General features: G+C 37.1%; 1 protein-coding gene across 13 annotated transcripts in view; it reads right to left on the bottom strand.

The window, feature by feature from the left end:
• TTC29 (tetratricopeptide repeat domain 29) overlaps positions 1-26385 on the bottom strand; it is a 279336-nt gene that overhangs the window by 120627 nt on the left and 132324 nt on the right. For 8 of the 13 annotated variants that reach the window (XM_074588974.1, XM_074588976.1, XM_074588977.1 and 5 more), the window contains one exon: positions 8428-8511. The exons of 1 other annotated variant lie outside the window; for it this stretch is intronic. In XM_074588974.1, coding sequence (XP_074445075.1) covers positions 8428-8511 — 84 coding nt within the window. Of the gene's footprint in view, positions 1-8427; positions 8512-12295; positions 12393-15252; positions 15416-26385 lie in introns of those variants that run through there. 4 more of the 13 variants (XM_074588979.1, XM_074588981.1, XM_074588980.1 and 1 more) reach the window with 2 other exon arrangements.

Raw genomic sequence — 26385 nt, 5'->3', positions numbered from 1 at the left:
TTAATTCCAAATTTTAAAGATGAAAGAGCTAATGTCCTAATACAAAAAGCATAAAATCCACCAAACCCCCAAATGTTATAAAAAGAATTCCCTACTCCAAAGAGTAAATACAAAATACTGCGTGACAATTTGTCCATATCATGAGAGGGAAGAACATCTACTTGAAACTGACTTTTGCAACAATTCAAATTTTCTTTAAATAAGAGCAGGTTTATGGAGCTATGTATTCAGAACTATTAATAGAAAAATTAAAATAAAGTATGTCAGAAAATAAATATATAGGTACTTTATACCACATAGGTACAATAATTTTCAGCATAAGAAATGCAGTATTTTTCATCTACTGCCTCACAGTCTCTGACTGTTGTCAAACCACACTTTAACCTAAATCATGCAATCAAAGGTGGATGCATAACCTGTCAGCAGGATCCTGCAAAGAACACATATATTGAACTCGCTTCCTTTTGTTCAAAGCTACACTGCCACTTTAACACTACATAAAATGAAAAATTAATCAATTATAAACATCAAAGGATGACACAGAAAAAGTATTTTAAAATGAATGTAAGTACTGTAATAATTAAGAATCCTCATTAACCCAGAAAATGGAAATATAAATTTAGCAATGAACTTTTGGAACATTCTGTCTCTAAACACAAATGCAAAGAAAGCACTGAAAATAAAGATAAAAGTGCTACTGTTATAAAAATGTTCTTCATACAGAAGAACACACACCTCTGCACACATACCTGTGATTATTTCAAGCACAATCAGAAAAAAACATTACCTTCATTAATCTTTCTGCTTTTCTTTCTAAATTAATTATGTTCATTAACAAAAAGTAATTCCGACCATATTTTATGGACTATTATTTATCAAACTGAAGTATCTCTCAACTTTCCTCTTTTATTTCAGCGCTGACCTAATGGACTGAGAGCTGGAAACATCTGAGTTTGGAACCTTTTCCATTTGACTTCCATGATATCGCAAAAGTCATTAAATTCCTCTGCAAGTTTCTTTCACAGTGTGTAAAATTGTCTTTAGAAAAACATAATAATAACTATTTACTTTCTGTGTCTTCTCAACCTGATGCTATTAATTATCATAAAACCCTATACAAGGCTATACATTTATTGTACTATTGCTACAAACTATGCCCACAGTATTTTTGCTTTTGTTTATGGTATCTCATTAAAGTCCCCAAAAGAACTTACTCAGTAGTCTAAGGACGAACAGACCACACAGAGATTAAGAAGAAAAGAAAAAAGAGGATTTTACACAATTCAGAATGATTCACTATGAGAATTATTAGGAAGTCATGATTGTATGAAGGCAAATTACACTTTCTTTATTTCAGACTCTTTTTGTAAGTTAGTGATGCTTCACCTTTATGGAGTGTTTTAAAAATAGAAGTCAGTTGTGTATTGCTTGTACATTATCTTCAGTACTAAATATTGTTGAACTATTGAGAAATGAAAGCACTAGAAAACTGTAAGACCAAACTTAGTAAAAACAACAAGTTACATAAAAAAAAGAAAAACTTCAGCTCACTGTGTTCTTCTTTATTAAAGTATGTCATGTATTTTATCTTTGCAAGAGTTTGATGAGTTTTTGCAAGTAAAATTCTGTTTCCTCTATACTTGCTAATAGTCATGAGAATCTGTAGTTTGCACCTTCCCATTAAAAATGTATTGTATTTTTTGAAATTATTCACCCCGCCTTTTATCCAGATCATGTCTTTGAAAGGAGGAAGTAGATAATAAATGGAATAATTCATGATTTCCCATTAAATATGAAACTTTCTTTTGCAGAGTTTAGAAAATGAAGTTCTACATAATGTACAGAAGTTGATTAGAACTTTTTTTAACCTTTTCAAGAAAAACCTTTCACATTACACAAAAGCACAGAGAAGTTTCTTTTGGAAAGGCAAACCATCCACTTCCCACAGAGTTCTGCTCCTTAGATCACTGCCTAATTACACTAAATAATATGTTTATCAGGCCCAAAATTCGCAGAGATCATTCATTTGACCAAAAAGAATGTGTGCCTCTAAGTGCTAAAAATCTCTTTTTGAAAGTTGTTTAATAAACATTGAATCTTGGTCATGGCAAGCAAGATTGTTAGGAATTATTCAGACGGAAAAAAATACATATTTAAATAATATTGTGAAAGAAATTTAAAATTTATCATCTAGCTCACTAAGTGACTTGTGCCATCTCCCATTCCACAATCAGCAGGGAGTTTGGGACAGAGTGCCTTAATTTAAAATTTCTTTTACTATGAAAGGATACATTTCTTTGCTTCTGATTTACCCTTTTCCATAGTTTTAGTATTTAAAAGTGAAGAAATATCCTTATAAAATGTAAATGAGTTGACACAACATTCCACCAGTCCAACCAGAGTCATGTGAACAAAGAGGGTCATAAGGTGCTCACAGGTCATATCCAAAGATCGACATCAGCAAGAACAGCATAATCTTGCTAGGACCTGAACATGAAAGGGAAAGAACAGTTTACTTCTCCTTTTGCTGCTATGTCCTTTTTTAGCTGCCTTGAGCTCTCCTCTCTCCCTCGTCTTCATAGTGTTATACAAAGAAGAAATGGAAGCAGCTCAAATCAGTGCATCACTACAACCAAGTACTGTGCAATGAAGGACTGAAATACAAGGGAAAAGCAGAATCTGCACCTACACATTATCTGTCTGTGTCTGAAATTGCCTTTTGCAAGCTTTCTAGTAATAGCAGCTGCCCCTGCTCCTTCCTTCCCTTAAACCCACACCAACAAGATAACACTTATTCTTGGCAGTGCCCCTCCCCTGTCCCTTAAGAGACTCACTCCATAACACAGAAATGGTCAAATCCACCTTATAACACAAAATTCCCAACCCTAAAGTATGCATGTTCAAACTGGGAAGCCCCAGTAAAGATTTCAGGTTGTGAAAAAGAAAACATGGCAATACGATAAGCTGTCAATGAAAAAATGCTCTGACCTATTTGTTGAGTAAGAGATTTCATAGGTCATCTATGAAGTCACCTTACTAATTTATTTGGTAGAGGTGACAGCTACTAAAAATTCTGGATTAATCAAAACCCCAATCAGCTATTTGTGCTCGGTCCTTAAAGAACTGGTTCATCAACACAAAAGACTAGAATAAGGACAAATAGAAAAGCAAATAAATCTAAAACTGAGTACCAAAACTCTTGTAATTTAAATAACTTATAAACAGAGGACAAGATTAGAAGAAGCCCAGTCTAGCAGGGCTTCCTAGTCTTTCATGGCTATGATGAAAATAAAGAATAAAACACTCTTCAAGCCAGGCCTTCTCCTCTCCATCAGCCCACAAACCCCATTCTTCTCCCTCAGTGGACTCTCCAGATCATCCCGACCTCTAATCAGTTGAGGAAGTTTCTTCCTCTTTAGTCTTGGAGGACAGATAGGGTTGAATATTCAGAGACCAACTGGCAGAAGAAGTAAGGATGTAGGAAAGAAATATTTCATTTCCACAAACTTATCTTGAGCACTAAAACTTAATCCCTCATTAATTGTCTGACATATCTTTTCCTGAACCTACCTAGCTGGTACTGGCACTAAAAACAGCAGAAACTTGGCGAGGGGGAGGATAGTAAATGATTTGTCCCTTTTAATTCTCTCCCTGAAAAATGGAAAAATAATCTTCTATCAGATGGCACCAAGAGAAGATTTACAATTATGCCAGGTCACTTTTGTTCTGGACTTACAAGCTTCTTGCAGAAATGCTGCCTCAGGAATTAGTGAATGCAACTCTCTCAGATTTCTACCTGATCCTTTTGACAGCTTTCAAAATTCCCAGGGTTCTCCAGTGTGGGATTCAGCAGTAAACGTACATGTCTACATCCAGTCTGGTCACTCTAAGCTCTCTATATAAGCAATGGAGAGAAATAGGTGCCTCAAAAGTATAATTCACCTTACTTTAAAGCAGCTGTTTGAATCCTAAAAGGTGGAGCTCAACTAATCGAATTACTTATTCTTCATTATTTCTATACAGGGTGATTAACCTAGTTCTCTGGATCAGTTAAACTAAGGTGAAAACCCTTTTGGTCTTTTTTGCAGAGGACAAAGGTTTATGAAAGCAAAGGATTGCTACTACATTCACTCCTAGAGCAAAAATATTATATTCCAGTTTTCATTATAAAATCTGCAAAGTAGTTTAACAATGGATCAGTTAATCTCGATTGATCTCAGTATTAGCTGAGATAGCTTGCGATTGCTTTGGGGGTCACAGCCCACCTGCAAATGAAAGCCTTTGCTTTTTTGTGTTCCAGTAACCTTGAAGTGGACCAGCCTTCTGGTGAATTCTAAGCAGAACAACATACTATATCTCAAACACATCTGATCGAATACGTATAAGATAATCTTGTCTCCTGCCTGAAAAAGTCATATCAGAGCATGTCTTTACTGACAAAAATTTATCAAGGCAAGCTTTCCGTAACATACTGATCCACCACTCACAAGACAGAAAACACAAACAGAAGTTTCCTGCATATCTAGGTCAGCCCCTACCATCTCTGTAAAATAATTTAGACGTCATCTGACTATCAATGAGTCTCAAGTGAGGACACTAGAACTCCATCATCCAATTCACAGAAATACATCTAGTATAATTGTTAATTACTACTAAAAAACCCCATTCCTCTCATCAAAAAGATTTTGAAGTCTCTCTTTCTAGTCTTTAACTCTTTTTTGATGATATGGTTGTCTGGACAGTTTTCATTTGTATGAAGAGGAGAGAACGGTTACTTGATCTTTCTGGCCCTGACAAAAAGATCAGGAAACAGGAATGACAGTATCAAATTCTGGTCCATTCTAGGCTCCAAACTCACTTGAAGATTCAACCCTGGAATCAATCTCTTGATGGAAAAAGCCTTACTTCACAGTTCATCAGGAACTTTTTGACTCTTAAATCAGTCATGAGGGCAATTTTTAATTTTTACTGCAACCCGATTTTGAGCCATTAATGATTTGGGGAGTCAAGATCAAGAACAGAAAGTATCAGGGAAAGCACACAAGGCCAGTGGAGTCAGCCAACCTCCTCATAAGCTTACAAAAGCCTAATTCTGTGGCAAGAAAGCAGTCACATTCTGTATTAATGGGAACTTTTACTTTTTTTCCTTTTCCAGCTTCTTACACCCCATTTACTTCTTATTTCAAGTTAAAGTCTTAGAGAAAGAAATAAAAGCAAAATCAATGAAAAAACCACAAAGCAATACCCTGTTTTAATATAATTAAAGTACTATCTTTCTTAAGCACTGTTTTTTCTTCGTCTTCTATCATATCACCCTGGGATAAAAAATTATTAGAAATAAAAAAATGAAAAACATCTCCACTTTTTTCCACAGAAAAATGAGATTATAACATAAACACACTTAACAGAATTCCTCTCATTTGCTGTCATTTCGAACAGAGTACAATACTGTATAATAGAAAGATAACTGCAACCTTTTTTTTTCCCTTCAACTATGAAGAAACTAGCTTATCTTAATTTTAAAGAATATTGTGAAGGATACAGTTTTAGGGAACAGCTTTAAAGAATGTTTTTTGTTTCCATAAATGTGATACTACCCATGCACTCCTTTATTTAGGAGGTAATAGATTTGTTATCTGCCTAGCATACACCAAAAAAATAAAGAATGTTTAATATTAAGCAGGAGTGTGGCTACAAGAATTTGTCTTGGCAAAATGATGACTGGCTTATCAAGTTAACCTCCATATTAAACAAAAGTACAGATATTTAGGTGGCAAAAGAAAGATATTCTGTCCTTTTATAAAGAAGTGCAATAATTACTTCTGGAATGGAAACAATATTAAAAAAAACTACACAGCGTATTAGAAGCCATTTCTCACACTTTTAAAAATAAAACCATCTATTGTCTGCTGAGACATACAAAATACTCTAATTCCGTATGATCGTTTACAGATACAGCATTGCCTTATTTTATAAATCGGTTTAAAATTACAGTTGATTCATTTAGTCTCTTATAACTAGATTAGCCTAGTACTATTATAACTGTGTAGCTGCTAGTTCGTTACCATTTGTTTGCTCTCAAATGATTGTATCATGTTTATGGAACAGCATTAGTAAATCACATACTACAGAAATTTTGTAACTGCTGAGCTATTAGCAAAAGCTAAAATTCTGAGAATAATTAAATACACAGAACATGAACGTAATCTTTTAAGAGATATACTTTAAATATCTCCATAGAAATAAACCAGAATACATATGATATTTCAGTTTAATCTTCTAAGAGGCTTTGATAACTTTGAAAAACAGCACATTACAAAACAGTAAGTAAACATCTCGCTTTATGTAGGTATTGTGGAACAGATGATAAAATTCTCACTTCATTGTGGATTTGCTTGCTGGTTTCCTTTTCCACAACCTCCAGACTCACGGTTTGGATATAAAAAGAAAAATTGTACAGGAGGGTTTTCTGGGTTGGTATTTTTGTTGTTTTGTTCCCTTTGTTTGTGGGGCATTTTTTTTTTCAATAGCAGTAAAAGGCTGACCTGATCAAATCAGATCTGTAAAATGCACTTTGAAGCCCCAAGGCCTTCCTAAAATAGCAGTGACTTCCTGTGTAATCACAGAGAGAACACTTCTGTCCCTAGCATGGTGTGTGAAGTGTGGAAATCCACTGGGGCTAAAGACTGAAACAGCTCACTGGGAAGGCAAGTCAGGCTGTAACAATCGTTGTAGCGTAATGACTACAGCAGCACTGCATAGCTGGTATGGATCTAGGGTGACAATAAGCAAATGTATTTATTTCTGTGCTTCCTCCCTGAGGTCTGATACTTCTTCCCCACCCACAGGGCAACTACGCTACCCTTAATTCAGGGGACAGGACCTCTGTCAACACAGCATTTTCTCAGGGAGGATCTGTTCCTCATGTTGGTCTAGCTCACGCAGAATGTGACCGAGTCACAGACCAATCTTAGTTTCCTTCTCTTTAAGCAGGGAATATTTAAACCAGCTATGACACTTAGCACAATTAGTATGACAGCATGATCAAAGGTAACTGCCCCACCTCAATCATGTGTACTCACAGAGCAGCAATGTGGCACTTCCCACTGCCTCACCTAACTCACTTCCCTGTCACGCTGCTCTCTCCCGCAGACTGTGACCACGATAACAGAGTCTCTCCTCCAGAGACAAAGGAACACGTTGACCTTTGCAAACCTTAGGATGACATACTGAGGAAGACCTGCCCAATCCCATCATTGAACGAATCTTTAGTCCATCATCTTTGAACCCAGTCTTAGTTCAAACAAAAGAAATGGGGTACGAGTTTGCTTTAAACAAATTGCTCTCCTAGATCATCAGGCCAAATACATTACAGTCTTTGTACTGACAGTCAGAACACTTATTAGCTTTATCATGTCACCATTGTAAAAATAAAGGTGAATTGGACATGTATCACAGGAAAAAAAAGTTTGTCTGCGGGCTGAGTATTTTATGGTATGGGTTTAGGACACTGTTAAAGTTATTATCCCTCAACTCAAATTGGGTAGTTTTCTAGATTTTAATTGGAAAGTTTTTAGGGAAGGTTTGCGGGTACATTCTTAGGCTAGGAAGCAGAAAAGAAGCATGTTTTGCAAGAAACTAGCTGGTCGAATTCCTGTCTGATCGATAGAAAGTTTTTATGCTGCAAGGGTGATCTTGTAATATTAATTGTTAGGGTGCCTAGAGTCCTTGTATATGCATCTTTTTATTATTTAAATATTGAAATAAATAAATCATTTCACTTAAGCAACCAGCAATTCAGATTTGTTAGAATTCTTTCATTAATTTTGATGGTGCTGAACCCCAGATCTGTTAAAAGACTCTAGAAGAATAAGTCAGTCATAGTCTCTTGTAACTTCTAAATGTAAATACCTCAGCTGTAAGAAACCAAAAGTTATCTAGATTTCTTTCATTCACTGGGTTTTTAAATAACTAATGGTGTATTAAATGCTTCACCGCAGAAGTCAGCACTTGGGCTTGGCTAAATAATAATTCAGAATTACAAGAACGTGTATGTCGGTATACTAAGCTTCCACCCCAGAGGAGATATTTCACAGAGGCTCAGAAAAAAAAAAAAAACAAACCCCAAAAAAGCAGCACAATTTCAAATATAATTACTGACACAATCTTAACAATAATGTTACAAATGTGCTGTAATACTTTGGTAAATATACAAATTAGTAAAACCAAGGAGTTAAATGCTTTGATATATTTAAGATCAGGAGAAATGAACCATCATTATTTAATATCAACTTCAATTTTTAAATGCCAAGTTCCACTAAAAAGGGTAGGGCCTAGGGAACTTTAAATTTAAATGATTATGATGACTAGAAACAAAGGAAACAATAAACTTATGGATGTTAAAATGCCTCAAAAAAGCCAACTTACGCAGCAGCTTCTTGTTTTGACAGCCCTTTGATATTCTTCGCCAAATAATCATCTATGCCATCTTTGTCTTTGATCAAATGAATCCTAAATTTAAATGAAAAAAATTAAAAGAAACCCTGTGAGGTGCTAACATAGACTTCTGCAGCATGTATAATATATTAGCATTGCCAAGTAGAGCTAAAAACTGAAATATTGACAAAGTAATATATCAGACATTCTATAAACACATACAAATATCTTTTTAATTTTTTCGTCTGTAGCTATTTCCAATCTTTATTTCTGAAAGAAAACAGAGTCGGTATTAGCTTTCAAGGACCTGGTTATCTGATAATTCTGTCTAAGCTAGAAGAAATTGTGTATTAGCTAAATCAATAATAATTGATTAAGCTATCCATATTTGAACTGTTTTCTAAACCAGAACCATTACTTTTTTGCATTATCAATATGGATCAGAGTGGTCCAATCTATTTTGTTTTTAACTTTTTCAAAATAAAAAAAAAACAACCAACAATCCCAAACCCAATACAAAATGTTTTCCTTAATGCAATGCAGACTTTTAACACTGCTCCCAGCTTTCCACAGTTTGAGCAGCATATTGCAAAAGTTGGACACTAAGGGGGTAATTCTAAGGGTATTAAAATAAACAGCAAATTTCAGGATGCATGGATCTAATTTTAAAATTTGAACTGTACATCATTTCACCTTTCACTTGAGCCATCATCTCTTTGCATCTCCACTCTGATACACAAGAGGTGCTTTGAATTTTAAAGGATAATATGCACTTACTGACCATAAAGTGTATTTAAATAGATTCTGATATCCTGACTGTAGAGGATATTATCTTTATAAAAGTAATGTGAATTTATTTTTATTCTTCTTTAAAAGAGCGTAAAGATTGTCTGGTTAATCACTCAAAGATAAAAGAAATTCAACATTAGTGTTCCACATAAATCTATTACTTTCCTCTTTCTCTGTCTGTATTGCACTGCTGTCTTTCATTACAGGGATGAGAGTAAATTCTTTTCATAATGTTAGCTAATATAAGCGTCATGCTTCTTATTGCTCTGAGAATACCAAAGACACTTCATGAAGTTCATTTAAATGAAAACAAAATAGCTAAGCAATGTAGAGATATTTTGACATGTCTGTATTTAAAGCAATGTAATAGTGAAAACTTCCGGCACAAATAGGGCATTTAAATTTGTTCCAGAATTTACTACTACCGAGCTGCACCAACAGAGGCTTGTGCTTTCAAGCTGTGCATACCACAATCCATATGAGTTGCTGCTGACTGTGCAAAATGTACACCTTATGGATACTGCCATAAAAATTCAGTTACAGTCGATACCAAAAATATAATCACTATCAAAATTTTCACACCAAAACAGTCACAATTTAGGAAGAGACACAATGTCATTAGGATAATGAAGATAAGGTAATTATTGTATATTTTAAACTGATGTAAAACATCAATATACAATAGGCTTACATGAGGTAATAGAAAAAATGAAAAATAGTATCTCTGGGTAATTAAACATAAAGTATTCAGTAGACAACACAAAACCCCCTGACCGACCTTTGTACTTTAAGACTGCAAAAACGAGCTTTCTGCAGATCAGTAGCACACAGAGAACACACCAGATATGGGGAGAGGGGGGAGCCCAAACCTCCAAACTGAAAAAAGCAAATTCCTAGGCATCACTATCAGTTTGCTGCAATTTAATCCACACTGCAGTTAAAAATCATCTTGAACTGTAACAAAGGGAAGCCTGATGCCTTCTCATTACCTTCTCAAAGTATTTTAATAAAAAACAATCAGGTGAAAAGCCCATAGAATCATTTACAATTTCAAATGTCACCTGCCTTATAGTTAAGGTATAGATTTCTGAGTTCTGATTGGTAACACCCTCTAAATTAAAGATAACTACAGCCAGGGGGAAAAAACCAAAACCAACAACTTGCAAACCAATTACTGTTTATGTAAGTTCTGCAATGCCCTGCACTGGACTGATGCAACTACAAACACGGTCATACATCATAAAGAATTTAAGTTACCAAAATGACTTATCTTATCCTGGCTGTTATTATCAATGTTGTTAATGTAGCAATAACACAGAAAAGACAGGCGGATGATACATCAGAAAAAATACACAGTAGAAAATTCCATCAACTCAAATAATCATTATTTTTAAATGTCTTGATACATGCAATGAGAATTAAAAACAATAAAAGCAATTAATGTGAAGAACTGAGACTGTGACTTGGAATGGACATTGTTTCTTAATAAAGAAATGAGGTGAGGATGGCACTGGCTAAGAGGCATTGTTTCTTTTCTTCCAAAAGTTGTCACTTGCTTTTTGCAAACTGTTTTAGCCTTATTTCTCCAGTGTTTCCATGATGACTCACAATATTTCATAAATAGTTTATAAAAAAGTCTACTTCACCTGTAATTGGCTCCTATTTAATTTTAAATCACTCACTTCTTAAAGACAAACATATTTTAATCCAACGGACACCTATCCCAGAGTTAACATTTTACACCATGCATTCCTGTAATTATTTCTGTTACCATACAGCAAAAAAATGGATACTGATATTTTTCCTAGAAATAAACTGCATGATAAATACACCTAGCTTTTCAATCAAAGAACAGAACAAAATTGCATAAATGATGAAACTGATTCTCACCTGATTTTCTATCCCCACTGCCTATTCTGTTAAGTCAGACTCCAGTTTTCTCAAAACTTCTTATCAAAGAAAATGGCAGAGCTTGTCTTGCTCTAACCACTAGGCATCTACAGCACCGTCTCGACCGTTACAGCATCACACATTTCTTTTCTGCAAATAGGCACAACTTCTATGGGACTGCTGCAGAATGATCTTTTTGAATATGAAACTCCCCAAGTAAAGGGAAAAATCAAGCCTCCTACCTCTGTGGTGAGTTCTCCAGCAACATAGTTACTGGAAAAAGTGATGGCTGCAGAACACGGCTCCAGCCATAAAAGATGGAAAAAAAAATAAAATTGTAAGACACCACTGCATGGCCTTATTCTATCAGTGTGTGAGAGGACACCCATCAGTATGAGCCCCTCAGAAAGACTGGGCCCAAGGGTACCATGTTTCTGGATTCTTAGTGCTTTTAGACATGGACACAGCTGCTGAACTCTGAGATGCCCCAAACCTTTCAGACAAAGGCTAAGGGGAATGCTAGGATTGGGGCGGGGGGGGGGGGCACGGGGAAGAAGAGGAGTAAGAAGACAATAAGCACAATTCTTTCAGAAATGGAAGGAATTCCAGCAAAAAGAGCATAGTGGAGAGACTCACTGAGGGAGACAAAAATGTATGGATACAAGTAACTAGGAGGAGAAACGAGCGCAAGGGAATGGAAAGCCACGTACGCATGTGCCTACATGAAGAGGGCTTGAAAGTATTATGGTGCTGTTGTTAACTCCCTCATTTATTAAGTATATGATAATGTTTTTCAAGCCAGTTTTATTCATTATATTTTGAGAAACGCTAAACTGTTTTGTGCCTGAAAAAAAAAAAATCATGTTTTTTCATCCAAATAAGTACATTTTCAATGACCTACATTCATATCAATGCTAAATGGAAATAACTTCCTGTTGCTCTTGAAGGAGTTTTGAAAAATTAGGATGAAATATCTACCTTAAACAGAACACATCTCCTATTTTGTTTGGGTTTTTTTTTCCCCTTTTAATTACAAAATTTTCCTAAGAGAGAATTTCCGTGCCTCTGATTTTTACAGTTTTAAACACTGCAAAAAAGCAAACATAAGTTGTCACCTCAGCGCAGCTGATTAAAGCTATTCACAGTAAAAACGATACTCTGGAAGAAAAGAGGTACATACCTTGCAAAGTCTAACGAGGGGCAAACAGTCTGCTCTATGAACATGGGATGCTCCCCTGGGCTTTGTAGGACTGCTTGAGGCAACACATTCATTTTAACTAAAACAAACAAACAAACCCAACTTTACTTGAAACAATGTCTTCGCAGTGATGCAGTTTTTTATCCTTCTTGTGCTGCTTCCCAGTCCACCCTCTTTTATTTCCAGTGCACTACGTGTAAAACTGGACTCCAGTTCCACACAAATCTTTTCAGGCCTCAGATTACTTCAGTAGGACAAAATGCATAAGAATGGTCGTGACCTTACTTTCAATGTTTTTCACTCATTGGAGTGCTTTTGATTTGCACAGGAACAACCGATGCAGGAACCTTACTTGCATGTGATTCCCTGTGCTTTCTGAAGCTATCTAGGTCCAATTATTAATAATATTTTAAGTTAATACATAAGGTGGAGAAATGATTGAACATGCGGTGTGCACTGTACAACAGGCACTGTATTCACTTTCAAAATAATACATAACCGTAATCGTAACAATCCTTTGAATAAAAAATGTAAGTAATGCTATACTTACAACACAGGGGTTTACTTAAAACAAAAGCCGAACGCCCCACAGTTAGGTAGAATCGTCTAACTCGTCATTTTGAAGTACATAAATGCTAATAGGACTTTTTTGTCATATAGAGCTACTGTGTTTTTTCCCCAAGTATTCAGTCTACACTTCCTACCATTAAAGTTTCAGCTGCCAGTTCCTTCATTTTGCATGTCTGTGATCTGAGGACGTTAGCAGCAGGAGCACCCTTACTTTTAAATTTGGTTTAATGTAGTATTGCATGCCCTGCTGGTAGGCCTCAAGGCACAAACTTTTAATAGGAATGGGAAAACAGAATATAATAGGAGGGGGGGAAGAATTTAACTATTTGCTACATTTAGTGAAAGGAAATTTATTTTACGGGAAATAAATGTTAGATATGAATCAACTTGATACTGAACGATCAGCATCAGACTAGGAGATATTTTTTATATTAGCCTTTTTGGGATAAAAAGCCATTTCATTAATCCAAGATTTTGCTACAGTTATAGTTAAGCAATTTTTTAAATTGTGTTAGAATGGAATAACAAAGGCAATTATAGGTTGAAAAGATGACAGGATACGATCTTTCCCCTAAGTCATTATTTTAGGGCTTAGTACTAACAATAACATTTGAAAGGAAAAAATAGTATTTATAAGTAAACTAATCTACAATCAGAGGCGGCAAAATTTTACACAAGTGTGTCATGGACAAAGAAATCAACAGAATGAAAACATATGGGTAATTCATCACTATAAAAAATTACACTTCTTACAGAGAATGACAGGTTTGTATCCAGAAGCAATATAGAAAGGAAAATCTCTTTTTAGGAAGATGCTATTCAGTGAGAAATAGTAATTAAACTTTGGAACAACAATATTGAAGACCAGAGAAGACACAAACCTTTCTACAAGCCTCTTAGTTTTGTGGTATTAGGTGAGAAAAAGCAAACAGACCACATTTTAATGGCAGCTGTTGAATTTGGCAAGGTAGGAGAGCTGACCATCTGCAGCTATGGGGCAAAAAAGGCAGGGTGGGTAAGCAGCTGAGAGGAGACCCTAAAAGCCCTGGTAGAGCCACTGCAACCGTGAAAAGCTATTGATGGCTAGGTGTACTTTGTAGCATGCTGCAGGTCTCAGGCTCCAGGTTGCACCCACACGGGACCTGGATGGAGCATACGTTATCTCCTCACTGGCTGACACGCTCCAGGTTCCCACCCCACAGAAATCAAGCATATGATAAGACAGGCTGGCATGCACACAGGTCTCACACTAACAGAAGGCACATACACAGGCATTTTTCAGAGACCATTAGTGCCTCACAAGGATTAAAACTATTGCCCTGACTCCTATTTCAAGCTCAAAGCCTGCGAATGAAAAAAAAAATACCTGCTTCATGATAATGTCAATGTAATTCTTATTTTAGAGGTGGGAGGTTGCTTTCACAGTGAAACGGATGGTGTTTTCCCCTCATTTCCAAGGTAACTAATCTTTACCGGTAAATTACCACAGAGACACGTGACAGAAGGTATAAGCCTTCTGAAACACATGCTTTTATATTAATTTAAAGACTGCTAACCCCTTTACTCCTTTATTATAAGGCCCAAGCCCCATCTCATTTACATAATCAAATGCCCACAGAATTCAGCAAAAGACAAGGCAGCGTAGTTTGTTTCTACGGAAGTGCTGTATTTAATGACATGATCAAGGGAATCTCCCCACACGCTGCAATCGCTCCAGCGTGCATTGAAACTAAAGGTAAAACCCCAACTGAGTGTAATGGCCTTTCTCTGCATCTTTTAGGAAACCTGTTTGCCCCATCTAGCTCTTCCCACGTGTTTTCTGAGGCGTGCGTAAGCCTACCTGGGGGCTGAGGGTTTCCCAGCACGGGAAGCAGCCTAGGGAGTGGGCATGGCTACATCCACCTGCCTTTGCGGATGCATTTGCTGCTAACTGGCACCTCATAAAATAAAATGATGTGTGACAGGACAGACTTACAGTCACGCCGCTTTACGACACTGGAAGCGCTGATATGATTGATTAAAAACCAAAAACCAGTAAGTTTTTTAAATCTATGGCCAGTGTGATGGGTGTAATTTGTTCCAAGTAACCTGGAGGAGGCCACGGCCCCAGCCAGCGCTTGGTTTTGCAGCGCTTGACCGGTCCTCCGTCCCTCCTCCGTCCCTGTGGCTGTCCCACCCAGAGCTGTGGGAAGATGGCCGCCCTTCCCTGCCTCCTGGCCCTCACCCACCACCAGCCAGGTACACTTTTTTCCCCCCTTCACCTATTAACCACCCCCATAAGCCACATACCCTCAACCCTTCCCTCTGGTACTGTCTCAGCCCTTAAAAAAAAATAATATATATTAGTTGAGCTTTCCAGGGGAACGGACCTCTGCTCATGGTGCGGCTGCAGGATGAGGCCTTCCCCCGGCGCTCAACGGCTCCGTTACTCGGGGCCTGGCGGGCGGGAAGGCGGAGGCGGCCCCCGCGGCTGGCAGCGTTCGCGGCCGGCAGCGTTCGCGGCCCGCGGCCCGGCGGCGGTTCGGCCCTCCTGACGCCGCCCGCAGCCGGGGGGACGCCCGCGGCCTCGCCATAGCGACGGGGGCGGGCGGCGCTGAGGGCCGGGCCGCCGGCCCCGCCGCCTCCCCCAAGCCGGCTTCCTCAGGCCCCGCCGCCCGCTTGAGGCCGCCCCAGGGCGAGGCGGCTCTGCCCTCGGGCTCCGTGAGGCGGCCCGCCGCCGGAGCGTGAGGGGCAAGCCCAGAGGCCTGCGGGCCAGGCCAGCCGCCAAGACCCGCTTTCGACCACGAAAAATGTGGAAGCTGTGAGAAATCAGCACAGCTCGAGGTGTTTGGCGTGAACGGGGCCTCTAGCTAACGGGAGGTGTTGGCGCGCAGCTCAAATGGGCGCCAAACAAGCTTATCTCAAACGGGAGCAGCTCTCAAAGCTGAGTAAGTTTCTGCAGTTGGCAGGAGTCAGTGACAGTATCACATCGATATTTACAGGAAGGTCTGTGGGCAGTCTCTTAGATTATACATGAACACTTGGAGTGAGCAGGCTTTTTTTTGTCCTTCAGGATCTGTGATCTCCGACATCCATCAGGACTTTTGAGCTGTGGAAAAGAGCAAGTAGGAAAGACTAGACTTAATCTCTAAGTAAGTGACATAACATGAAGGCTTTGGGTTTGTGGAAAATTATGTCACTTTCTGTTGGTGAGAGCATGCTGCTTAATTTTCTGTAACAAAGGAAGTGTTCTTCTGAGGGATGGATCAGCTAGGGAGTCTGGGAGCTTAGAAGAAATGGAAATAGTGAGAAGGAACCAATGAGGTTTTGGTAAGTGCAAATGAAAATGGTAAGAGAAACCGTAATTGGGATGCTACAGAATACAAAGAAAGAGCAGACATTTTTTAGTAGCCTCTTTTTTACTGTTGGAAACTTAAGACCAGCAGAAGAGGTCGTTTTTTAGCAGAGATTTGACCTAGTTTTTATTGCTAAAACTGTTTGGAAAACTGGAATGTCAAAATCAATTGTTGTAATCTACTTTGGAAGGATCAAGTGGACAGAAAGCACTCCAAAAATGGCATTACCCATTTCGGAGTTGATGGCAATCGGAAGCAAATGATCTTGAATGTTTATGGGTCAATGTTCTATCAGATAAGTCAGAAGTTGACAGGGTACTTAGCTGATATCAAATCACACTAGAGAACAGCATGACCTATGCCTTACCCACCTACAACATACAGGGAAAACACTGCTGTACTGCACTGAATTTCAATCCAAGTGACATACGCTGGAGGTCTCATGCTGCCAGTGTTAAAATGTACTTGGAATTTCAAAATATTTTAAATGTCAATTTCCTAACTCAAAAAGTGTTGCATCCAACACAGGGGAATTCTATATTAGACCTCATCTTGTCAGATGAAAAGGAATTGATCGCAGAACTAAAAATTAGCCATAACTTAGGTATAACTGATAATGATTTGATCAAATTTGTTATGTGCAAACACTATTAAGTCCAAACCAATAATATATATACTTAATGCTTTGAAAGGGCTAACTTTATAAAGGTGAATACTATTATAAGGTAAATCAATGGGAGAAGGAATTTAATCTGAAATGGGAGAATGATAATTGGAAACCGTTTAAGGATGTTAGCCTAGATACCCACAAATAATAATAATCCCGCAACTAAGGAAGACAAAAACATCTATGAAACAGAAGGAATGTGGTATCATACATGTACACTGGAAGCTAGGAATTGTAGAAAATTACTGTGGGAAGTAGAAGGTTATAAAGGAAATACACATATGGTTAACAGAGTTAAAATGAGGAAAATGAAATTTTTTTTCAAGTATAGAACATAGAAAATTACCTGAATAGTGAGAAGACCCTATTAAGGGATAAAGATGTCAGCTTTAACCGTAATTAATGACAAACTTGGAATGTTAAAGCATATACATATTTCTTCTGTGCATTTGGTAAGACGGCAGCTGACGTAGTTATGTCGTATGGTATTGAAGAGTTGTTTTCTATTCAAATGATAATACAGGAGGACAGTTCAACTTCAGTTAGTAAAAGAAAACTGGCATAAGAGTTTTGAATGAACATGTCAAGAAGTAGGCACTATTAGTGTTCATATTCAGAAGGTCTTGGAACACTATGACATTTACATAAAGAGGGTAAAGCTAGTATTGTTCTAATACTTCAAAAGAATAAGTGGGATAATAGTAGTTTATTAATGTGACATTGGTCACTGGCAAAAGACGGAATAGCCAATATAAAACTCAGTTAACAAAGAATTTAAAAGATGACCTATAATTCCAATTAACATGGGCTTCTGCTAAAAAAATATCCTGGCAGAAAACTAGAGCGTGGCAAACAGACTTTATTTCCTTAATGAAGCTGCAGGTTTCACATATTGATGTAATTTAATTAGACTTCAGTAAAGCATTTGACTTATTATCGTATAGCTTTTTGGATGAAGGACTTCAATGACGCAATTATTTATATCCTATATAAAGAAAACTTGTAAAAATTGTGAAGATAAACCAGCAGATTTTAAATTACTGGTAATATTCTGGAATGATACCTGAAGTACTTCACAAGCAGCCATTTTACACGATGGCTACACCTTCCGTGTTAAGCATATATAATTCATTTGACTTGGAAGCAAAGTAAGAATTTTTTTTACGGAGATGTGTTCAAAGGATCCTGCATGCCAAACAATATGTAACTTAGAACACTCCTTAGCAAAGAATCAAAGGCAGTCTACTTCTGTATAGGAATATGGAGAGGCAGGAGCCTTTCTGTGGTTAAGGATGAAACCAACTCCTATTACAATACTGTGTTGCAGCACCAATGTAATTGGTCTAGAAATGTTTGGTCTGCAAGTCCTGAATGGAAAGGGTGTCTGTCCATGGAAAAAAAAAAAAATTTCAATTGTTAACTCTCTTTGTTCCTGTCATTGGGGTAGGTCTTCTTCCAATTCTGTAAGCACTGATAATGTCCAAGGAAGGATAATATTTTATATCAGATCAACTTTGCAAAAGCTTGAGAAAAACTTGGTGTTCACATGTTGGCATATTTGAAACTGGAATCTAAAGGGGCAAAAAGTGCAATATATTGATCATTCTGAGTAGCTGGTACCCTTAGGAAATGTGTTTGTGCAGCTTTAATGGTTGCGTGAAAAAGGAATTGCTAACATACTGTCTGTGCTTAAATGCGGCAACATCAAAAACTTCCCAGAACTTATTTGGATACTTTTGAATACTGAATACTTGAATACTGCTCGTAAGACTAGTTAAGAACCTGTGCACTGTTACTTTAACTATATTTAAAAAAAAAAGGAAAAAAGTTTTTTACTCCTGCCTAGCTTTCCGTCTTTGGTCCCTGGCAGCTTTGATTTTCGTGTTACTTGTTAACCTGACCACTGCAGAAAAAAACAAAACTTAAGTGTCCCCACTCCACCACTCTAAAAGAGGGGAAAGAGAGAGAGTTGGTGAAAAATAAAGTGATCATGGAGAAAAATATGAAAAAAAAAAAAGGGAGAAAAAAAGGAGAAAAGGTTGAAATGTCAAAAATACAAAACCAGGGAACTGGAGGGGGGCAACACCAAGCATGCCACCAGTCAGCAATCAGTGGACAAAGTACACAATGGACAATGCAGAAAGTATACAAAAAGTAAAAAAGCTAGTGCTGGCTGCTGTGGGCTGCAGGTGGGGAGACATGACAAGCTGGTGGAACAGAAATAATCTCTGAAGTTGCAGGATTTCTTTAGTCAAACTTCTTCCTCCACCAGGCCCATGGCCAGAGTCAAAAGGAGGTGACTGAGAAGATTCTGCAACTCCTTGAGATGTTGGGTGGCATATTGAGCTAGGTACTGATTTGGCATGATCTTTAACCAGAAGTTGACTGTGGCACTAATGTTGTTTTTCCCACCAAGTGAAATACACAAAAACTAAGACCACCAGAGAATTTCTGGAGACAGATCCTGTAAGGTTTTGCAGTCAATACTTCTAACCTCAATTTTCAATGTTTTGTGTGAATTTTCTTTAAAGCAAAATAACAGGAAACCTTTCATCTCTCAAAATGGATTATCTTTCCGTAAAATGATTCATTTTTCCTATGCATCTTTTCCTTATACATGTGAGAGGTAAAAAGCATTTCGACCTTTCTGATGTCCCTACGTTAGTGAAAAGTGTAATGTGCTATTCTAAGTATTATCATAGGCCAAGTACCACCAGAAATAGGTTTTCTCCTGCACACACATGAGACACATCCCCAGGTACATTATAATGTTTCTTTCACAGCAAACTCTTCAAAACCATATTTAGGTACCTTACTGATTATCACTCTGTACGTGATACCCCTCTGGTTTCTTTAGAGATGAGCATTAGGATTTTGTGGATCAATCAGCTAGTATGGAGCCCAGTTCTGCCACATGTTGATCAGCTGTTTTGTTGGTAGGTACTGGTGATGCTGCAAAACTTGCTGGTCAGGTAGCAGCATGAAGCTAGCACTTGAAGAAGCAAGCAGGGTAAATACGGAGCCCTCATAAATAGGGGTCCTGGTGCAGGTAGTAATTAGCCAAGGAAGGCTGTGCCAGGCAAGACCTGGTACTGCTCTTTTTGACAGCAATAAAGTATTACTGAATATAAAAGTTACTTTTCCTACAAGAGCCATCTTTTTTAATTTTAGAGGCAGTTGGAATACACAACTAAATTGGAGGATTTTTCTCTGATTTTTTCTTTATGGCAAGTACATATTTAGATCTGAATAAGTAGTAGCACACTGACTGAAGATTTCCACTGTTCTACTGTGGCACTTGCATCCTGTTTAAGCAACCTCAGCAATGTACTCTACATCATGTGTCTCCTTTTTTAGCTTTCTATTTGAGTGATGAGATGGAAACAGCAGTGCTGATGAAGATCAAACAAACTTACAGTGTAAAAATTACTATAAGGATCTCTAGTCTTGTTATTCATTATATACATATTATGCATCGATATACTAGATCATTGTCAAGTTCCATTGCCGGCATAATAGGCCCAGGAAAGAGCCAAATATTTGACAGAAAACGCAAGTCTCCAAAATCTTTACTTCACGGTTCTTGTCATGTTTCATCTTGCTATAGCTTGCATCTGGTGTTTAGATGGAAGTGTTCCACAGTAGCATTAGAGCAAAAGGATTAGACACTATAAGCTTTTGTTTTATCAGGATTTCCATTTATCCTTGCTTATGTCACTTCAAACACTGTAATGGAAAACTAAGCGAAACAGGACTGTGTTAACACTACTCTAAGGTGCTGGTGAGCATTTATTTATATAAGTTGTTCCATTCTCTTCAAATGTAACCACTCATATGACTAAAAACTTGCTAATATAAGTAGCAACCCTTCCCAGTTTAGCTCTAAACAAATAGGTCTAAGGGCTGTTACAGTTAAAAGGAGGATAAATACAATTACGGTTTACTAAAACAAGCTGTGGTTATTTCAGTAACAATCTAGTCTGAATGTTTATGGAAGTATGGAATGTGGCTTGGCAGAAATAGGTACTAGGGAAGAGGAAATGCCACAAAAAATAAGAAAATATATTATTATTTTATTTTTTACAAAAGCAGCATTTCCTCAGACATTGAAGTAAGGGCCACAATGGGCAAAAAATTCCCTTCTTCAGGCTTTGTTGTTCTGCATGCCTAGAAATTTAAGTTTTGTGTTGTTAAAAAGAGTGTAGAAACATTCATTTGTAGTCCTGGAAGGTCAAGAGATACTGCACTTCAATTTTATGGCTATTACAAATGATAACTGGATTCGTGGTAACCTAACACATCTCAGAATTGTCTAAGTCAGTATTTCTTTAACCTGAGAGACATGTATAGGATAAACAAAGGTGGCATCATACAAAGGTTTTATTAGCATTTGCCTGAGATCACCTAATAAACTTATGAATGATAGAGTCGCAAGTAATACTGCTTTACAAAACTCATGCTGTTAAGTCTTTTATATCAAGCCGTTGCAGGCCCTGTATTCTACATGCATTACACAGAACACTGCCCCAGCGTGCACTTAATATATTTACTCCCGCTCCCTTTCCCACTCCCTCTCTTTATAATAAACTGAAATTTATCCCATTAATATCTCCTCCTGGTTCTGTGGTAATGTTTACTTATTTCAGGTGTTTGTACTCATAGGTATACATCAGATAGATAGATTTTCACCTATGGAAACATTTGTAACATTATCAATTTATTTGTTTTGCCTTCTTTTGAAAACTGTCGAGAAAGATTTACATAAAAAGTTAATCAAACTACATCACTGACTCGGCTCATCAGTACAACTTTTTCATCACTATAACAATATCTATGTGACATCTAGCTTATCATCATGAATTATGGGGGAAAGGATAAACAACCCATTAAGAAATTAAAGGCCCACAAAGGTGCAGTTTGATAAAGGATAAAAAAACCCACGGGGTACGTATAATAAGATCTCTCTCCCCTGAAGAGTGATTGTTATCTTTCTTTCATGAGCGTCAAAGACCTGGAGCTTCTCAGTGCCTGAGGCAAGTGAGTTTGAAGGTCTCCTTCATGATTGAATGGGAAATAGTAATCAGAATTAGGTTAAGACTGTTTATCCTATAGAGCACTTTTTAGAAAATGTTTTATGTGTAGAACTGATAGTAGAAACCGATATAAACAGCCACTGTAATCACATTTAGAAAACCTTACTGTGTTTTGTGTATTCGGTGTATCTTTGTCTGTTTATTCTCGTATATGTTGGGACAAGCTTTGTTTCATGCAGAACTGAGCTAAAAATCTCTACTACATTAATTTGTATAGTTTTCATTCTGTAATAGGTGGAAGTCTGTGTAAAAGAGTAGTGACTTACAGATAAAGATGTCTTTACAACCCCAAGAGAAATAAGTTATTCTTAAATAAGTTTTCATTTTCCTGAGACAAAATATACAGCCGCTATCCTTACTGTATTGTAATTGATTACGCCTTTCTTTACACTAATAGAAGACAGTAGTATTTACAATCTTTCAGATTCCTCTGAGTGAATCTCATGATTTTGTACATGGTATGACTTGTGGCTGAATTAGAATCTAAATAAATCAAAGGAGGTGCAATCAAAATTAATGACTTAAGTGATTATCCTGTACAGATTTCTTCCTTGTCTGATAGATTTTGTTTAAATCGTGGAAAAAATCATTTGAGATAATCAGAAAGACTGCCAGCAAAAGGTGCTCATATTAAGTTGCACTGAAGGATAATATTTTTTCCCCAGTAAGTTGAAACTCTAAAGGTTTGCATTTGGACCCTGAAGATTGTTTATTCTTATTTGCTATTAAACTCTTCCATTATTGTTTTCTAGTTCTGGTCACACCCGTTGATTGCCTCTCATCTTAAACACTGATAAAGACAAGTAACTGCATACTATTTACAGCTAACATTTCATGATGGGGCCTAGCCCCGAGACCTTTGTGCACTTCTGCAGCGTAAATGATAAATAGCAATATGGTAACTACATAGAACAGATGTCTTTTGAGGTCAGGAGATCTGAATTCTCTTTTTAGCTGGCTTCTGGAACACTGTCAGTGACAGCCAGCATTGCCTTTGGCCTGTGATTTATATAATGTATTCAGGTGGGAGAGTACCCAACGGAAGCTCACCTGCATTTTAAATGCTTACCTATTGGGGTTTATAACTTAAAGTAGCAGGAGTGAAAAAGGCATGGAAAGCCCATGTCGAGAAAAATAATGTGGTGGTGTTACATAGTCCTAAGACAACGTTTAGTGCATCATGCCAGAGATAGTTCAAATCCTTTGTGTCCAGTAGGTCTGGCAATTAATGGATGTTTTTGCTTCACTGTGTTAACTCTTTTGTATCCATAAAGCTAAGAAATGTTGCTCTTTTTAGGTATAGCAAATGTTTAAATTGAACTTTGGAAACTTTGGGAATGAAAAGCACTTTGTAGGCATACACTTCCACGTGAAATACTTCTAGATACTTGCCTCCAAATTAAATTTAAAGTTACGCATTGTGATAAAAACATTGCGTTATATTAATGTAATTTTGTCTTAGTGTCATTATCAAATTATTTTGTGGAAGTTTCTGATACATTAGATTGTTGTTACCAACCAGACACAAAAGTGATACTGAAATTCTAATGGAGGCCATTTTAACATTCCCTATCAGTGACATGAATATGGGCTTCATTTATTAATTGTAGCTGATTAGCCACAAGGCAAACATTTAATTAAACCTTGAGAGACAATAACATTGCACATAAATTATCCATTTAAGAGCACATAGGTCTTTATATTTCATTAAAAATTGTTTAACCAATAACCACACATCTTAAGCTCAATCTGTATTTGCACAGATTTGAAGTCAAAAAATCCCCTAGTGCATTGCTGGTTTTTTCAGACATTTATTTCTTGATGCATTTTGATTTGTATTTACTTACCACTTGTTCATGCTGCTTTCCCGATTAGTGAGACTGCCACTCAAATCATGGATTAACAATTGATTAAAAAAATCCTACCAAATTATTCACTTAAAAATTATTTCAGAATAATCTAAAAGGTTCATTAAGAGCTCATGGGATTCAGAAAAGCAAAAATCAGAACAAATACAATGTTATATTGCTATATATCAAAGGGTTCTGCTTTGAATTATTTTTGTCCCTATGCAGCTATTTTCTGTTCTTCTAGTACTGAGATTTATTTTTTTTCCTACACGAATATATGCTTATTTTTTTATATGTTTTTCTGAATACTGGCATGATATTAAATGCATGTTTGAGTATGAAATTCAGATGCAGGTAGCAAGATTACTGCTTAACAGAATACTGTGAGTCTTAATACCCAATTTTCCCTAAAAGCCCCCATACTTTCCATGAGTTTGAACAGATTATTACCTTCTCTGTGAAGTAACTTTAATAATAAGAATTTGATACTAAATTCTATTTCACTATCCTGTGATACTGTATAAGGAACATAGGGAAGCATGGTGCGAGGTACACTTGATTTTCCTTCAGTGTATTTATGTAAACAAATTACACAAGCATCAAACACTTTTTTTGTGTATCGGACATCGCAAATATTTTCTGAAAATAAGTCAAAGGACATTCATATAAATGTCAATGCCAGTCCATATGCCTGTCACCTTCTTTACCTGACTTTTGTCTACGTAGGCAATAGTCTTAGAGCAGGGATCTTGCCGCTCTCTTTTCAGTGTCTTATTTTTAGGAGTACTGGGAAAAAAGCTTTTACTTAATTGTGGGATGAAAGCACTTCTGAAAATTAGTCTTGTGGGGTACTAGGAAAGTGTTGCAAATAATTACTACTACTACTAAGACATTAAAAATCTACTAGCTCCTCTTTCTTGTAATAGACATTTTTTTAAAGAAATTGCCAAGCTTAAGTACATGAGGTCCACAAGGGAACCAGTATGACTACACCTCTTAGGTCGGATGGGCACTCTAATATCCCAAGCTGCCTCTTTCCCTTCAGGTTTAGGGATAAGCTCTGTGGCTTCTTTCCTAACCTTTTTTGGTTTTTTCCCCTATCTTATTTTTGATTTGGAAAGCAGAGGAAAAAACAGCTAGAAATCAATTATCAAATAAAAGCAAGCAGACAAAAAAAACCCCAAAACACAACACCGAAAGCTGAAATACAGTAGATTTGCACAACTGTCTGTGAAGTTAAATGTAGGTTACTCCGTTCATGTACAAAGATATTTAGATGGCAAATGGAAACTAGCTGCTGTGAAGCACATCACATTCATATATAATTGAAGCACCCGAGAGTAAAATACTGAGGCACAATAGGTGACAACTGATAAAAACAAGAGAAGTATAAAACAGGATACAAAACTCTGGGGAGTATAGAGAATATCTAACACACGCTGAAGAACCTACAATAACTGTATCTAAATTACCAGATAATACAAAAATAGTAACTAAACTGATGAAGCTGGAGAATTCAGTGAAGTACTGCTGAGGCACAGAGCTTCTGTTGGAATGATTACATTACTGGAATCAGAAACACCTGCCTGATTTTCTTCACTAACATGCAAAAAGAGGGAAGATTTTTTAACTTGTTGCAAGACGTCCGGAACAGGGAAGCAGGAGTTCCCCAGCATAAGCCACCGTCCCTGTGTCACTGGAAGAACAGCTTCACTCATTCTTTATGGATCTGCCTCAAAATAGAATTTGGAGATGCAGGTGACATTTATTGTCCCTCAATCTGCAGGAACATCTAAGTGTAACTCAAGGTAGTAGTGGTCCAGTCTAGCCTTACCCTTTTTCTGCTTGCTTATCTAGACGAACATCTTTTGAAGAGTGAAATTGAAAACAGCAGCTGGCAATGAAAGTTTAGGACCATAAATCCTGAAAAAGACATATTACTATGGTAATAGCTGAACTTGGATCTATGTGCAGTTCCAGTAGGCTTTGACGCAAATGCCTTTGTCTTGTGGTGGCCACATGGCCAAAACTGTTGAGTCACATTCTTTTCTAAATGTGAAACAGAAGTTTGTATCAGACAGTTTGTTATGAATTAGCCTTTGGGAGAGTACACTGTTTATTGAAAATGGATGTTCTTGGCATTGATTCTTCTGTGGACAAACTTCACACTATTGTAACTGTAGTACATATATACATAGCAGTTTTACACAACAGTTTCCTCAGATGCAGAGAATCCAGGCATATCATCTACCTTGCGCTGTCCTGATCATCATTTTTCTACAAATAGACAGGCTTTCTGAGTTTTAAATCTCTTAACCCCAGAAAGAAGAGAGGATCATGCCCCTTTTCGTGGGACTTGACTCTGAATTCAAAACTTTTATAATAGTTCTTACTGTTCTGTCATAACAACATCAGTCCTTAGCTTTGTCTTAAATGTTGGCAGATATATGTTCTTACAGGGTGATTAATGATAATTTCTTGGACAATGTTATTTAAACGGTTTCAGCTAAGTACATAGTATCTCTGTCTTGAAACAAGCTGAACTGAAACTGTAGTT

The sequence above is a fragment of the Larus michahellis genome, chromosome 5 (assembly GCF_964199755.1).
Source record: "Larus michahellis chromosome 5, bLarMic1.1, whole genome shotgun sequence".
In the NCBI taxonomy this organism is placed as follows: Eukaryota; Metazoa; Chordata; class Aves; order Charadriiformes; family Laridae; genus Larus; species Larus michahellis.
This window is presented reverse-complemented; position numbering and strand designations above follow the sequence as displayed.